General features: G+C 31.7%; 2 protein-coding genes across 2 annotated transcripts in view; one reads left to right on the top strand and one right to left on the bottom strand.

Moving 5' to 3' along the window:
- LOC149483757 (uncharacterized) overlaps positions 1 to 11,119 on the bottom strand; it is a 190,310-nt gene extending 179,191 nt beyond the window's left edge. Inside the window, exon 1 of the mRNA XM_089702006.1 lies at positions 10,975 to 11,119. The gene's annotated coding sequence lies outside the window, so the exon portion shown is untranslated. The remainder of the gene's footprint in view (positions 1 to 10,974) is intronic.
- Positions 11,120 to 14,369: 3,250 nt separating this feature from the next.
- Positions 14,370 to 15,564, top strand: LOC149483761 (uncharacterized). Its single transcript, XM_089701890.1, has 2 exons — positions 14,370 to 14,404; positions 14,874 to 15,564. Exons 1-2 carry the CDS (start codon positions 14,370 to 14,372, stop codon positions 15,562 to 15,564), a joined length of 726 nt encoding a protein of 241 aa, XP_089558016.1.
- Positions 15,565 to 18,442: the final 2,878 nt, after the last annotated feature.

The raw sequence follows: 18,442 nt of genomic DNA on the forward strand, positions 1-18,442 counted from the left end.
TTATTATTTAATCGCCCTGTATATTTGCGAGTGTTTATTTTTTCATACATAAAAGGTCAATAGTCGGTATATTATATCAACATATATTATTTACTTATATAATTTTTTTTTTCGGTATATTATTATATCAAAAAATATTATTTACTTATATAATATTAAATTTGATATAAACAATGATATAACAAGAAATTCATCTTCGTATATATTATCTAAAAACTGCTAGTTTAAGTAATGTAAAATATGAATTAAAGTATGAAATCTTCAATAATATTTATCCTGCCAATACTTTTTTTAAAATTATCTTCTTCAAAATTACAATAACTTTCAGCCAAATACTTGTCAACAAAAATTTAACACTAATACAAAATCGAATTATACATATAAAATATGCTACTTGTATATTTTTTCCGCTTTTCGGGTTCACGTGACACATTAAATAAACGTATATTCCCGTTAAAAAGCAGATGAAACTTAGGTAATAAAAGCTAATACAGGGTGTCCGGAAAAGCATTCGAGACCCAAACGAGCCTCGCAAAAAGTTAATGGACGGCTATAGACCACCCTGTATTCGGATGACGTTACAGGGATGGATTTGAGAATGTTCGAAAAAGTTATCGATTTCTGTATTATTTTTTAAATAACTTCACTGATTTTTTACTGAAAATATTTGCGAATAATTTGTATTATACAAAATTATTTATTTGTTTACTTTTATCATATAATAGAAATAAAATATAAAAGCTCATACACTAAATATAATCGTTACTATTTTTTCACGTTTATGTTTGAAATACCACTTATTTTCTTACCTTCATTCATCCACATAATACTTCAATGTAATTCAATAGTAGTAAGTATACTCATTACTATTTAATCCCAGTATGCAATATATTTATTGCAATACTTGGAAAAATAGACAAATAAATTGTATTGCATTTCCGATCTAGTGCTAATGTGAAACTGAATCAAGATAAGAGGTCGAATAGTACAGCAAAAGGAATTTTAAATGGAAGCTGGCGTGAGGTTCTGTGTTCTACACAACACCTTCAAAGGTAATGCGTATACATAATTTACACCAGACTGTTTTATGTGAATGAATTTTACAGTGTACGTTTGAGAGTTACGACTATATCCCAATATGGAAAATGTAAGGATTACAGTAACGATAAGACGTAACTTCTTGTTGTAAAAAAAATAAAAAAGTACAAGGTGCGATTACAATAACTATATTCTATCACGCTATAGATTTATTTAGATCCACTATTAAAATGTTATAATATAAATGACATAAGTGTGGTCAGTGCTAAATGTATATTATTTGAAAAAATATATGTGTGCTTTTCTAAATCTTTTCATTGATAAATTTCTAACATAGAAAGTTAGAAATTAATCTCACTCCACTCAGTATAAAGAGAAATGTAGTTCATAGACTACAAGCCCGCATAGGACAAAAATATGGGTCAAATGAACCACCAGGGGACATATCTAGAACGATAGCAGAGCAAAAAATAATAAGATTCATCACTATGCCGTCACTTGTAAGCTGTCCAACTGAGTGCAGATGAGAATTGAAAAGTACAGGTAGACTCGGTAAATTTTGGTCATATATTTTTGTACGGCATTCTTAACCATCGATAGATCCATTAAAAATAATAAGAAACCGCTCAGTGCCGTACAAAAATGGTGGTCCACCAAGTCGGAATTTTTATTTAATTTCCGAGAGTTACCGGGGGTAAAGTTGGTCATTTGACCATGTACGGCATCTGTGTCATACTATTGCTATACTGCTTTTAATCCATTATTCCGCAACGCCGTACAAAAATCATGGGGACAAGGGGAAAAAATCGAGAGTTGTAATCCCCTCTCTTTCCCCACTCCAGGGGGTCATTTGACACAACACGAAATAAATTTATTTTTAAAGTATTTTATGCATAGATAATATTTTTTCATGTGCCGTACATTTTCGTTGGTTCAAAGGGGAAAAATCTGAAAAAGAAAAAAATCCATATAACGAAATGTTTGCTTTATATTTTTATAATAAAATATAAATATACATTAATATTAAGAAGCTCGAGGTGGTTAATTATCACCTTGGAAAGTCGGAGTCAGGTGGAATGGACTCCGTTAAATTGATGAACTAATAAAAAAGCTATGAACGAAAAGATGTGAATTATATGCAATCAGTCCATGCATACAGGTAAAGTCACAAGCAAATGCTAGTAATATATACATATTTAAAATGTACAAGTAAAGCGCTTTCAAATGATACCAAACACTGCATATTTATCTTAACTTTATTTTTTTACTCTGTATGTTTTGTCCGCTAGAGGGCGCCACATTAGATTTTGTGAAACCCCATATAGCCTTTAGCTAGCTGGTCGCTGGTTATCCAGTGAACAATTCAGACGCTTCTAATGATATGTCATTTGTCGAATTCTGATAAGTACCTAGTTTAGAAGTTACGAGGGAATAGATGAACATACATACATGACCTGTAAACAACCATAACCCTCCTTTTGCTTTGCCGTAGTTGGGTAAAAATATGTTAATGCCGTATTGTATCAAATGGCCATAAAGCACCCTTAAAATTGTAGCTTTCGTCGCTTTCATCAGCCTAAAAGATGTGGTCTGCACAAAAATGTACGGCATCGTTTTTTCCTAATTTATCTATGTTAATACTATTTAAAACAACGGATAAAGTGTAGAAAACTATTATATTTCATTAATCTACGATGTTTAAACTTTAACAAAATTTCTGGTTTTGCATTTCTCTATAACTTTTTTTAGAACGGTTTCTTTTGAACGGCAATACTATACAACAATTGAATTTTACAATATCATGTTAAAAAAAAAGTTCCCGTACAGGGTCAAATGACCTTACAGCTCTTTATATCAAGAAGTCGATGAAATTAAGATGATTATTGGTATACATTTAAAAGAACAATTATTTTTTGACGGCATTGCTTTTAATAGTACTTTTGAGTGCTAGATAATGTTTTGGAACCGAAGCCGTACTTAGTCAAATGACCCCCTGGAGTGGGGAAAGAGAGGGGATTGCAACTCTCGATTTTTTCCCCTTGTCCCCATGATTTTTGTACGGCGTTGCGGAATAATGGATTAAAAGCAGTATAGCAATAGTATGACACAGATGCCGTACATGGTCAAATGACCAAATTTACCCTCGGTAACTCTCGGAAATTAAATAAAAATTCCGACTTGGTGGACCACCATTTTTGTACGGCACTGAGCGGTTTCTTATTATTTTTAATGGATCTATCGATGGTTAAGAATGCCGTACAAAAATATATGACCAAAATTTACCGAGTCTACCTGTACTTTTCAATTCTCATCTGCACTCAGTTGGACAGCTTACAAGTGACGGCATAGTGATGAATCTTATTATTTTTTGCTCTGCTATCGTTCTAGATATGTCCCCTGGTGGTTCATTTGACCCATATTTTTGTCCTATGCGGGCTTGTAGTCTATCAGTGGTCTTGCAATCTAAATGTAACGTTATTTAAAAGACTTCATTCTTATTTAACGTTAAAATTACTCATGATAAAATTGTTCTGAAGAATTAAAATGCAGACTGCGTTTCTGTGTCTTGCTCTTTACTCTTAACTTGAGTCTTAATTTTATTATTTAAATGACATTTATATGCAAGGTTTAAATTTATAACTCTATTATAGACAGCTGTAAGTGGTCATATTAGGTTTCATTACGGCGTGTTTCAGTAATTTTTACTAGTTTTGTTCTGTTAACTTTTGTGTGTGAATTTTCTTTAATGGTCAAATGCGTTGATAGCCGGACGTCTATTTTATTTGTTTGATTTTTACTTTACATAATCTGAAAATGTTAACATATTTATATTTTCTATTTCCTTGTTTATCCTGTAAATTTTACGTCTGGAAATTTATATTCAGTCGTATGAAACAACATTAAAAACATAACTTATTCAAAATATTTCTTATTTTAAATACTCCTATACCACTTTTCAAGTGCTACGTCGATATTTCAAGCCCACAAATAGAAACAACATTAAATGAACTAATTCGTAATTGCCATCTCTCCGAAACGTTTCTGCGAAGGTAACCCAACCCAGATGTAGTCCGGGCCTGCCCTACAATGACTCGACACGACATTTGACATTTCCCATATAATAGCAATGCATTAATGAACAATAGCCCAGTATCATTCAGCCTTTGTGTGGAATATGAATAGGTTTTTGACCCAAAAAGTTAAAACAAATTATGGGTCAGCAAAAACAACCAGCTGTAGTTATGAAGACACATTAATTATGTTAGAATGTTTTGTTCGTTTGCGAGTTATGAATTTACGACGGTTTTGCGCTTGGTGTTTGGGATTGTTTATGCCACTTATATCCATTTGTCAAACTTGTTCTAAGAGAAGTGGGCCGTTTTTAACCATCATGTGTAAAAATCATCTATAAAAGATGTTTTACCCTCCGTTCACACGTTGTCCCGGTTTTCTCTACCGAATCGGTTTTTTATATCACTAAACCGAATCCTGCAAACCGATTCGGTAAAGAAACCGTTTGAAAGTAGAGTGGACATGTCTAAAATCGAATAAAATCCATTTAATTCATATACGAAAATATAAAATTTCAAATACCACTTTAATGTTCTTTAAGTACTTATTTATCTTTCCATTTTATTGTTATAATCCTATATCTGTCAATAGCATGTCTATTTAAACACTCAGATCTACAAGAATCCATAATCCAATTGAAGACTGATCTCAGTGATCGCTTCTTGACACTATAAGAAGCTCTTCTACTCAAAAAGCATTAAAGAAAACAATACATTCTATTCTCAAAAGAGAAAAGTCCAAGGTCCACCCACGCAATTAAGTGTAATGATACGTTAAATTACCAGCAATCCTTTGTATAGTTTCTAATACAAGAAAAATCTAGAAAATACGAACATTCCTATAATTAACTAAACTCATTTCAACGAGACAATCTAAAACCTTAATAACAATTTTCCGTTACCTCATCCACAATCTCGGTCCAATTAAAAATATAAAGAGCCATAAGCTCAATGGCTCTTGAGAAAATTAATAATTCTTTGAGCATTTTATATAATTAATTGAATAACGAGCAAGATTCGATATTAGATGATATAATAAAGGATTCCGCGTGGTTAAAACTAGGAACAGTGACTTGAATTGTTAAAGTAAATTAATTATAGGTATGTATTAGTTTAGAAAACATGATATTTCATATAGTAAACTATCTACATACTTAGTTAAAAATATGTACATATAAATTTTGTTAAGATGAAATATTTTTGTTTGCTTGTAGTAAATAAGTTCAGAAATTACAAAAGAAAAAACGGATACAAGTAGAAAGTTACATTGTTCCTTAATGACATAATCATAAAGGTTATTAATATTTTCAGAAATTATTCAAATCAGACCGGACTAAACAGAGGCGCATAGTAAAACTGTAGACGATACATTTTTCTCCATTATGAAATTTAAAATATTACAATATCACAGCTATATTCAATATAGCTTCCAATTCATCACAATTAGTTGAATGAATTTTATGGACTTCATATTTCTGATGGATATTGTTCCCAATGTCTGCAGTCGGTGCGCAAAAATTAACAATTACAAAAACTTTCAAATGTTGTACCGTAAAAAAAAGTAATTTTAAACTTTATCTACCTTTTACGTATGTAATAAAACTTTCTTACTGGAAAGCATACTTTAAATCCTAATGTACACTGTCTGGTTTGGACCCCTGGGGCTTACGAGACTCAATTTTCTTTATATATTAGATCCTTGTTTATTATAAGCGGGCAACACTTTAACCTCCCAGCATTTTATGGGTTATATGTTTTTCTGTGGCAACCCTGCTCCCGGGACACCTATAAAAAAGATTTATGCAACGAATGGAATGAGTACAGATTATCAAATTCTTCTCGTTGTTTTGAGGGAGATCTTTGGAAATGTCCTTCCTTATTTGCACTTCATACGAGATTTTTCTTTATATTTTTAATTCTGTAAAAGTTTTCTTACAGATATTTTTACAAATTAAGTAGTTAGGTGTTTTTATCTAAATTAAAATGTATCGCCAAAATTTATGTACGTACGAACTTTCAAACGATCTATTATCTTTTTGTATCAAAATATGTAGTCTGGGCAAGATTGTATAAAATAAAATTAAACAAAAATCGTTATGTATTTAACGTCCTGTAGATATGTAAGTAGGTACAATTAATCTATACTAATACATATTATAAAGAGGAAAGGTTTATATGTATGTATGTATGGTTTTCACGCATAAACTACTTTACCGATTTTGATGAAATTTGGCACAGATAATCTTAAGACCCTGAGAAAGAACATAGGCTACCTTTTATTGCGAAATATGTACCACGGGCGAAGCCAGGGCGGACCGCTAGTATTTTTTTAAATACGTAAGTAACTATAAATTCAACGTATGGATTAACATTATTATAGATATTCCACGAATGTGCTAATAATTTCATAAAAATAAATATTCTTCGAACTGACACTACCAATAATTCATTTTAACAGGTCTTTCATCTTTAAACATTATATTATTATGTAGGATATTGTTTTATATAATATTGCTTATATTAAAATAAAACGGTTCATAATTATTATAATTATATTATATTACTAGCGACCCGCCCCGGCTTCGCACGGGTGCAATGCTGATACTAAATACACTACAGAAAAACTGTGAACGTTGTATATAAAAACATAGCGACCCGCTCCGGCTTCGCACGGGTATAAAATAGATAGCCGGGCGGCCGGCCGGTACCGCCGCAAACGGTACGTCCCGCAATTTTTAAATCTGTAATATCTTCGAAAATATTCACTTAAATCATACGGTGTAAAGGGCCATATAGATCTATATTAAATGAACAATGTATTCAAGGTATTTAATTTGTTAAGGATTAATGCTGTATTGGTTAAAATCGCATCGAAAATTTGCCATTATTTGTCGTAAAAAGTAAATGACAAAAAAAAGTTATTGTGGGTTATCCATAAGAGATAGACATATACCATCGTGGACTTTTCTGTAGATCTTTTCAATGTGTATAATACTTAGTACATTATTTTGATAAAACTCGTAGGGTTTAGCCTGCGTTTGCAATGTAAGCGGAGAAAATGTAATTTTTTACGACATCACATTAGAAATCTCAAAAATAACAGTACTTCTCCACTATTTAATGGATGTTATTATACATATAAACCTTCCTCTTGAATCACTCTATCTATTAAAAAAAACCGCATCAAAATCCGTTGCGTAGTTTCAAATATTTAAGCGTACAAAGGGACATAGGGACATAGGGACAGGGAAAGCGACTTTGTTTTATACTATGTAGTGATTATGCTTTAAATTCAAAAATTATTATATTTAACTTAACTATAAAAAATGAAAATACTTTGTGAATAGCCGGTGCTTTAAAAAAGGATTCAAAAATACATATGTGAAGATTGTTATATAAATGTCATTATTCGTTAAGAAATATATTTGATAATTTTATATTATTCTTATAAGTTTATAACCCTTTCTAAGTGGACTTCATTTGTACTATTTGCAAAATAACAATCCTATAATGACCCTTGAACCAGTTTATTTATGATATTAAAAATGTGAAGAGTTTGTTTGTTTGAACGCGCTAATCTAGGTTTAAGGTGCAATAAAGAAGGCTGCAGGGTTAAGTATTACAGGAATTACAGCAGGCTTCCACCATTCCTGTTTCCTATTGAGGAAGACAAAAAAATACAGGAGACGAAGTTGCATGGGACAGTAATAACCGTAGTAGAAGTAACCGTAAATCGAATTGCATGTGTATATTAAATAAAATTACTGCTACGTACGTAATGGCTCTACAACTAATGCAAAAATACACAAACAATACACATAATATTAAGCAAAATTTATTTTTATTTTATTCTATAAAAAGCAAATACACTATAAATGGAATAGATTTTAAGATTTGAGCTTCGTCGTAGGTACGTAGAAGTCTACGAAATACGTAGCAAACGTCTACGAGCATTATACATTACGATAAAACTCCGTAGCGTTAGCGTTTGTTTCATTTTCAGGGATTATTATTTGGGATTAACTTAAGTTAAGGACTTACAAACAATTTTTTGGCATAATATATTATTATTAACTTCAAAGAAAGTCGTGTTAGTTGAACCATTTAAAATAAAAAAATACGGAGGAACGGATTTTGACGATTTTTCGTTTGTTTAATGTCTCTTAGAATAAAAACAAACCTTTTTCTTTTAATCTTACAAAGAAGAATCTTGCCTCAACGGAACCGGGGAAAGCAGGTATGATTAATGAAACATAAACTAACAAGAGCGTTAAAATAAAATATAAAAACCTATAACAATAATTGTAGTGCGATTTATGTTTGATAGAATAGACGATAAAATGCGTAATAAATAATATTAATTTCAACTGTCAACTAAAAAATTAAATCACTATTTGACTGACCGGTTGGCTTGGTTGGTAGTGGCCCTGCCTTCCAAGCTAGAGGTCGTGGGTTCGATTCCCACCCGGGGCAAATATTTGTGTGATGAACATAGATGTTTGCTCTGTGTCTGGGTCTTAATTATCTATACAAGTATTTATTTAAAAATTATATATGTATGTTTATCAGCCATCTGGTTTCCATAACACAAGCGAAAGCTTAGTATGGGATCAGATTGTGCCGTGTGTGAAAATTGTCCTGAAATATTTATTTATTTATTACTTTAATACCACAAATCTTAGAATATAATGCTCCAGTTCCCAACAAAAACATGAATTTGTATTGAGGTTTGTAAAGGTGTTTGTGAAGGCCTTAAATAAACCAGACATTTAGCGTAGAGACCCGTTGGCTATAAAATCAATTCGCTTGTTTACCTACAATACAAAAGGTCATGTATTACGTTAATCTCGTATGTTTGTCAAACACAAACTGAACTCAATTAAATGTCAAGTTTGATTGTAATAATTTGTTGATGAAACTTTTGTCAAAATAGGCCTTCCTATATAATCCCACAAAAAAGTTTAAAATTTCCGTACACCCACATTGAATGACATATTATCATCATAATCATAAACAGTTATATATTACTAACATCATATTGTAAATTTATTTTCGATAGGATAGAAAATAAACAAATAAATGTTAACCGAACAAAAAACAAAGAAGCATAAATGATTGTTGTTACCTATACCAAAATCAATATAATGCATGACGTATTTCTACAAAACCCACTACCAAAAATATTGACCAATTAAAACACCTTTAAAATTCTACAAACATATTAAAAACTTTTACAACACTAAAAATTTAACTTTTATTATGAACACCAAAAACTTCATGCCACTTAAAATGGCACGTTATTCAATACGTTTTTAAATAAAATAAAAACACAGTTAAAAATAATCGTATCTATAATCTATTCTACAAAATAAAAACCCTTTTAAAAATAAAGAATCTAAACCTACCTGCCGTCTATTGAATCTGGTTGACCCAGTTAAAAGATATAGGTACAAAAAATACGCTTTGAGTTGAAAACCTTTTTAATTCTGTTAAATAAATCATCAATGTGCTACGAAGATACTTTAAAATATGTGTCAGTATTCACACTAATAAACATCAAGAGAAAATAATCATCATCGAAACATATGAACTACTAGCTTTCCACCCGCGGCTTCGCCCGCGCAGTCAAAGAAACACCCGCATAGTTCCCGTTACCGTGGGATTTCCGGGATAAAACTTATCTTATGTCCCGGGGTAAAAGTAGCCTATGTCCTTTCTCGGGTATCAAAATATTTCTATACCAAATTTCATGAAAATTGGTTCAGTAGTTTAGGCGTGATTGAGTAACAGACAGACAGACAGAGTTACTTTCGCATTTATAATATTAGTATGGATTTATTATTTATACATAATAAAGAATTATTATCATATTTTTCGAATATAAAATATACGATATATATTTTTAAATTATAGATATTATAATAATAACAACTCAAAATAAAATAGACACTAAAATATAACTTAATCCTAATACTAGATAAAACATGTAATTTAAACTCAAAAACGCTGTTTTGAAAATAACCTTTATCATAATTTTTGTTTCAGTATTATTCTTATCTACACTACATGAAAACGACGCTAGTGTCTCCAGCAAAACTAAACTATATTGTGAAAACTCTCTAGGGCAGGAACTACTGTCGAATTTTAATTCTCAAAGGACCGCATTGCTCCATCCCTTTTTACGAGGTGTTGAAACCTAATTTAGTATATAGATCCTAGATCGATATAACGTAAAGAATTCTTGTACAAGACTTATTTACGAGCTCTTTTATTTATTAAATATTATAACTACATGTTATGGCTATAAAAATATAAATGATAAGTTCAAAAAGTTTTTAGGAATTTAAAGGAAAACCTTTAAAGTATAAATATAAAAAAACTCCTAGAATTATTTTCTGACCTATGTTATGCACTAATTTAGTTATATTTGTGACCGATCTCTACATTTTGCCAATATTCTATAACCTATAACTCAGCTTGCAATAAAACTAAAAACCACCTGGCCAATGCCATAAATTCAACAATGTGTATGATGAAGCCATAAAGACATAACTTTCGCAACAATAACATTATAATTATTGTTTTATAAATTCTATATTAAAGTCGAATAAATTATTTATCTTGTATAGTTTGCACGTTGAATACAACAATGTATGCCATACACCAATAAATAATTTCAATAAATGTGTATATACACATATGCAGTTCTTAATTAACATCACAATAAAAGCACTTCGCGGTCTTTTAATTAACGCTCTCTACATTTAAAAAATTAATTAAAGAATACATTGAAGCGTTCATTACGGCTATTTTTGAAGCGAAATGAAGACCGTTGTAATCAAAAAGGGCCTTGTTACCAACTCACCTGTACTTAGAATATTAGTTGAACATCCAAAATCACTAATGAGTTCAACGGTTTAACACAAAATGTTAGTAATATATCTGCATTTCGGAACATGGCGTGCTCGATCGGGACTCGCGTGACCGCATACCGTTTTTGGTTACATTTTGTTCGTGTTTATACATCGATTATATTACTAGCACGTGCTATTCGTGGGGCGTGCTGTGTAACACTGGGAAAAGAGGGGTGGGAAAATCTTACGTTTCGATACTACGGGTCAAAGAGTATGGGGGAATAGATGTAGAGTTTGGCAGGATGCTGTGTGCAGACCATTCGTATACATTATTTTTGAAGTGAAACTTCTTTATCGGGGTTGGAAAAAAATTTAGTGTAACATTTCTTCGTTACGCGTGACATTTTTCCGTTACGCGCCATCTTTTTCTTATCCCTACCACGCGTGATTCGGCGGATTTCTGAAAAGTTGCATAATTATTATAGTAAATTATTTTTTGAAAAATAAGGTCATAAAGAAGTTTCACTTCTTACGTGTGTACACTAGTACACACACATTTTTTTGTTTGAAGGCACAGACAAATTATGAAACGAAAACGTTTTAAATATTAAGAATAAATCAAAATTAATTTAATAATTAATTAAAAATAAATATAAGTCTGATAAAGTAAATCAAAATCCTCAAAATTGAGGACAATGTACTAGTATTTTACATTAAAACACTAAGTATACTATTGTACGAATAAAACCAAAAAACTTTCAGATTATAAGTTACAAGCGTATATAATAATGTAGAGTACATAATAACATACCTACTTATATGCTCTATCTCTCTACAAACAAATTCATTTCATACCAAAATTCGTATCTCTTACTTACATAATCCCTGACGGTTTGAGGGTTGGTGCAACAGAGACAGCAAATCAATAAAAGCAGTGGTTAGAAAAGGATGGACACCGACGAGTGTGGGTCATGTTTGACCAACTTATATTTTTCAAATAAAATATGAGTTCGCCTGAGTCTTGGCTGCGGTGACGAATAATTCTGTATTAATGAAATATCAAACAGTATTCGAACGTTAAACAAATAAAAAAGAATAGCATTACAACTTTCTTACAGTTATGACAGAAAAGTTACATAAATCCACTTATTTAATGTTTTTAAACAGAAACTAATTTAGGTATACTTAAATGTGCGCGCAGAAAACTTTCTGTGTCTAAATATATTGACTAAAAAAATCTTTAGCAATACAAAACGGGAAATAAAATCTGCCTTATATCCCTACTAATATTATAAATGCAAAAGTAACTCTGTCTGTCTATCTGTTACGCTTTCCCGCTTAAACCTCTCAACCGATTTTAATGAAATTTGGCACAGACAATCTTTAGACCCTGAGAAAGAACATAGGCTACGGGCGAAGCCGGGGACCGCTAGTTATGTTATATATTATGCAAATATAAAAAGTTTTATATTCTGTCAAATTATTTATTTATTTATTCAAATTAAATACACACAACAGGCTACGATCTTGCCGGGTCCATAGGCGCCACATCAATTTTACGAGCAGATCGCAACCCAACAAAATGTGTACAATTACAATACTACAATGGGATACAGCTTAAAGTTATCTAAAGCGTATTACAATAAATTCTTATTTATAAATTCGATAATTCAATATTACATATAAAAGAAAGACAATAAAAATAATGGTTACATTACACAATACATTAAAAAACTAGGACATCATTTCAAGATTCGACAGACATGTTCTTTGAATATGTTTATTCGATGATCAAATATATCAAAATCGGGGAATCTTGTGGATAAATCATTGTACAAACGGCAGAAACGAGATATGGGGTTATAAAAGGAGGTATTATTCCTGGTTAAAGGTAAAGAGAAAGTTTTGTTAGTCCGGAAGCGAAATGAAGCATTAAAATTAACAGTTGACAGTAGTGACGGAGAGTGAATAGATGAGTGAACGATTTTATGGAGTGTTATGAGTTCTAGCCTCTGTCGACGCTTTTCCAACGAGACAAGATTAAATTTCTCAAGAAGACTTTCGTAGCTAGATCCACTTCGACCGATGTGGTAACGAAGAGAAACCAGCCTTAAGCAACGCTTCTGAAGTCGTTCAATGCGTTTGATGTGAATTGTATAGTGCGGTGACCATATGACACAGTTAAATTCTAGGATTGAACGAATCAGGGTTTCAAATAAATGTAAAAGACTAGATGGTGTTTTAAAACCCTTCGTGATCCTTGAGATAAACCCAAGGAGACGAGAGCTTCTATTGATAATATCATCGAAATGACTTCTAAAAGACAATTTATCGTCAAAGTAAACACCGAGATCTTTAATGACGGAAACACGAGGAAGAACCTGACTGTTAAAACTGTAATTAAAATTTAATTTGTTAAACTTTCGCGTAAAGCTTATAACAGCACATTTATTAACGTTCAGGGTCATTTGGTTAAGTTCACACCATTTCGCTATAGAATCTAGGTCATTTTGTAGTATATAAGCATCTTGAATATTGGCCACAGTGGAGAATACCTTTAAGTCGTCAGCATACATAAGAGATGGGCATTTTAAGTTGTCGATGAGGTCATTGATAAATACGATAAAGAGTAAGGGTCCGAGATGGGACCCTTGCGGGACGCCAGAAGGTATTAGAACAGGTGAGGATAATGAGCCATTAAGAGCAACAAGCTGACTACGGTTGGACAGGTAGGAAGTAATCCATCGGAGTAAATTACCATGTATTCCCCAAGCACTTAGTTTATTACAAAGTATAATGTGGTTTACTCTATCGAAAGCCTTGGAAAAATCGGTATAGATGGCGTCCACTTGTTGTCTTTTTTCAAAAGCAGAGCATAAATATGAGTGGTAAGTCAGGAGATTTGTAGTTGTCGAGCGTTGTCTTATAAATCCGTGTTGATTCGGAGAAATCAAGGGAAGGAGATGAAAATACAGTGTATCGTAGACTACTGCTTCAAATAATTTAGCCAGGCAAGATAGTATGCTAATCGGTCGGTAATTCTCACAGCTCGATTTGTCACCAGACTTCAAAATGGGTATTATGTGAGCCGTTTAATTATTAATTAATACCTAATAGATAGTCTATATTTAATACAATAGGATAAAACTAGGACAATATTTCATTGAACTAAGGGGCTATGTTGGTCACATTATGTATTATTATAATTTATAATTAATAAAGGGAACATAATATATGAATACATAATATTAACTTATAAATAATACGATTTATGTATCCAAGGACTTTTCTTGAATATTTTGTTTCTGTATTTTAGATATTTTAAATACAATTCAACATTTTGTTGCACTATAAAAACTATTTAAATTGTCGATTAATTTCCACATTAAAATTATAATTTATTACAATGTCCATACCAGTTGCCGATAACCGCAAAACCAAGTAATGGAATAATGCATTTTTAATATGATGTCGTTTTGTAAGTGCTTTTTATAATTTAATATTCTTAAGTTTCTTATTGGTCGTGTAGTAAGTAAAGAGCATAAATATACTACTTTGCTATATATATTGCTATAAAATGAACTATGTAAAACACGTTTAAAATCGTGGAAATTATCGAATTAAAAACTAATCTTAACATTTTTACTTAAAACCCAACACACCTCAAAATTGTTATTATTGACAATAAACGTCTGTATGAAAAATAAATAATGTATGAAAAGCAAAATCCTCTAACTGCTTTTTTAAATTTGTTCAGACCATTTATATAATTTTTATAATAGCGAAACATATAGATTACCTATATTATTTCAGACAATCTCTTGGTTATTATTTTGACAATCACTACACAATCACAGTCCAATGTAACGACAGAAACAACTATAACTTTCTATAACACCACAACGGCAAGCTGGTCAAATTGGTCCTTCAAAGACTACTTAAATAAATTCAATCCAACGCATGTCTGGGAAGAAATATCAAAGGAAAACGCAAAAAAGGGAATTAAGAACACTCTAGGAGATGAATTCGAATCTATATTCAAATCCATAGACCAAACAGACGAGCTTCTGTCACTAAAAGTACCCAAAGGAGATCCGAAGCTAATTCTTAAAGACGGAAGACGATGGGAACCTACGAATGATACCTTTGTCAAAATGTTGCAAGATGGCCGTCGCTGGGAACCCCCGGGGGGCTCAGTTGCGTATACTTACGACAGGTTCAGTCTCAACAGACGATTCATAGAGCTGATGAAACAGGCAATATACCAAGCAAGAAACAAAATGGCAATTATGCAGGAGTTACGCTCGCGATATAACCAAAACTCCCTTTACAAAATGGGTTTTCTCATGAGTAAGACAGATCAAGCTTGCAAGACCTTTGCGAGGTTTACTACGAAGGCATTTATGAGTTGCTTTCACACGCGTTTGAAGCATTCCAGATGGCCGCTTTTAGAAATATTAGAGGCGTATGAGAGAGTCATCAATTTATGGTTCGACGTCGAATTGCTTGTCGATTTAATATTACTAAATGATGTAAACTGTGAACGGATGCTTAATCAAGTTTTGACGAATAGAAAGGAGGCGTGGAAATTTGTTGATTAAATAATAGATTTATTGGGTTTTTATATTTTTGTTTTTTATTTAGTGCATACATCCAAAACAAAATAGGTATACTAACTGTATGCTATTGCTATGAATGTTAAAAAATTAAAGTGAATTTCAACATTGGGAAAAATCTAAAACTAGATATCATTGAAAATGTTAGCTTCTACTGATGCACGTTATCCATGATAGTATTCGTTTATGTGTTACAAACTCCTGTTCATTCTTATTTTACAAATTATAAAAGCAGTTCTCACTTGAGTATTAAAGAGTAGCTTAACGAAGTTGTTTATAACTAGCGGGCCGCCCCGGCTTCACCCGTGGTATATTTCGCAATAAAAGGTATATGTTCTTTCTCAGGGTCTAAAGATTGTCTGTGCCAAATTTCATCAAAATCGGTCCACTAGTTTATGTGTGAAAACCATACACACATACAAACTTTTCCTTTTTATAATATTAGTATAGATAGCTGGTTTACACGTATTAAGTTGTTAAGTAGATAACTAAATTTTAAGTGATTAATAGCGTATAAACACAATTTAGTAGCAAGTTACAAGTTAAACATAAAAGTAAATAAGTCACTTAAAATTTAAATAAAATTTTGTTATCTACGTATCAACTTAATACTTGTAAACCAGCCATAAGAGTTCTCCTCAAAGTATAGTGATGGTTTCCAGAGATAAAAGCGGACTATTTAACTTCCCCATCTCGACTTGTTGTTGCAAAACTATTCTTAAGCAATGATGCGAATAAAGTATGATATAAATACATTTACAAACTTTCGCATTTGTTATATCAATATTTAATGTGTTGTTTTTCTCAAATGTATATTTATTTCATGTGTTTATGATCCCCGCTATACGTTTCATTAATAAATACGTTTCGTTTCGAGAACTTTCCACAGTTTTGGGAAGATAGGTTATAAACACAATGTGTAAGGCAAATCTACATTTTTAGTATTACAGGAAATGTATGTATTAAGCAGCAAATATAACTATTGAACATTAAAATTAATAATAATTATTTCGAGCATAATAAAGTATATCGTTAAAATTGTATAAAATACGAATAACAGCATAATCCATCGTTTAACGGTTAATAAAATTTCAATTTTCCGCTTGTTTACGACTTTATCCACATTTAATGGTGTTCAAAATGAATTAACATGCTTTGCGTTATTCTTTTACTAAAATGTATGTATTTTGTATATTGTTTAGCTCAAGAGGGGGTGACAAAGGGAAATATGTCAGTTGACGGTAAGCATACTGCATGGGAGGCCTCTGATCTTTCTCAAGCAGTAGGATTGGTAATTTGGTCCGTTAACATAATATGTTATATTGAATACTAGGATTCCGCCCGCGGCTTCGCCCGCGCAGTCAAAGAAAAACCCGCATAGTTCCCGTTCCCGTGGGATTTCCGGGATTGCGTCATTTTCCCGGGATAAAAAGTAGCCTATGTCCTTTCTCAGGTATCAAAATATCTCCATACCAAATTTCATGAAAATTGGTTCAGTAGTTTAGGCGTGATTGAGTAACAGACAGACAGACAGAGTTACTTTCGCATTTATAATATTAGTATGGATGACATTTAAAGTCTCTAAAAATATGGTAGATGGTAATGGTATTAATAATAGGTGAAATATTATTAAGTACAAAGCTTAATGGCTTGAAAGTTTCAGTGCATTTTGTTTCACCATGAAAATTTTGTGTGCCAAATTAGAATTAGTTACAAATTCTCATAAATCCCTAATTTAATTTATTCATTCAGCTGAAGCAGAACCAATTATAATTTACCGTGACAATGAAATCGACATAGATGAGCTAGTATTTGGAGAAATACCTAAATTCGATGACTTATTTCTACCAGTCGAAAATAACATGAACGCAAATAAAACAGAAAATATAAATTTTGATAATTATCAAGAAGATGATTCATTTAATGATCTTCCGATTTTGTTAAGAAATTTAGATCCGATTACTTCAGACAAAGCATTTGAAATAACTGAATTTAATGAATTGAATGAAGGTGTTACTAATCTCACTAGAAGGTAAGCTTATAGCTTTTCTTTGTTATGAATACTTACTGTAAAATTAAACTAATTTTGTTTAAAAAATTTCACGAGCAGAGAGAGAGAAATACGCTTATAAAATAGGTCTACTTTTCTAGTATTAAATACTATAGCCCGTTGTCTGAATTGAGAATTGGTTTGATAAATGTTTGAGAAAGCTTACTATGTCACACACAAGAAAATATTTAAGCAGCATTTAAGGGGTTTGCCACGTTTTTAACGCCAGATACTCGATTCAGAATCTCTTTAACCATTATGGCCCTCATAAAACCAAACCAAGAAAAAATTATATCCCTCATTATACCCCACATTCTTATAGTTTACTTCCTTCATTGTATCTTGTTTTCGAATACGTAAATGTGGGCAAATGACTAAGATAGTTGAGACCGCATATTCGCGGCTAATTTAGGTCAGGGTAACGTGGCTCTTTCATAAGTAACGCGTATTTTCTTATTCTTGTTTTGCTAAATGTAGAATAGTCTTCATATTAATATGTTATACCTACAGTTTTAAGTAGTTCAATAGTAACAGTCGTAATATCAAAGTTAGGATGCAAGAGTGTCTACGATTTGTAGAGCTTTTTTAAAACTTCATATTTACGTTTTGATTTATGCACTTAGAGGTGTTTATTGTAGAAATTATATTCAATAGCATGATTATACGTAACCCTTCTAACAAAAATAAATAATAACAGGTCCCGTGCATTGCGCAGGCTTGATCTGAAATCAAAACACAAATCTGACCCTTTAACCTCCGAGAATTGTGTTCTATCCTACGAGTGTGCATATAATAATATATTTAGTTATGAAT

Source organism: Colias philodice, chromosome 12, assembly GCF_061535455.1.
Source record: "Colias philodice isolate Cphi_HAF_F1 chromosome 12, ilColPhil1 Martin Lab GWU primary, whole genome shotgun sequence".
Taxonomy (NCBI): Eukaryota; Metazoa; Arthropoda; class Insecta; order Lepidoptera; family Pieridae; genus Colias; species Colias philodice.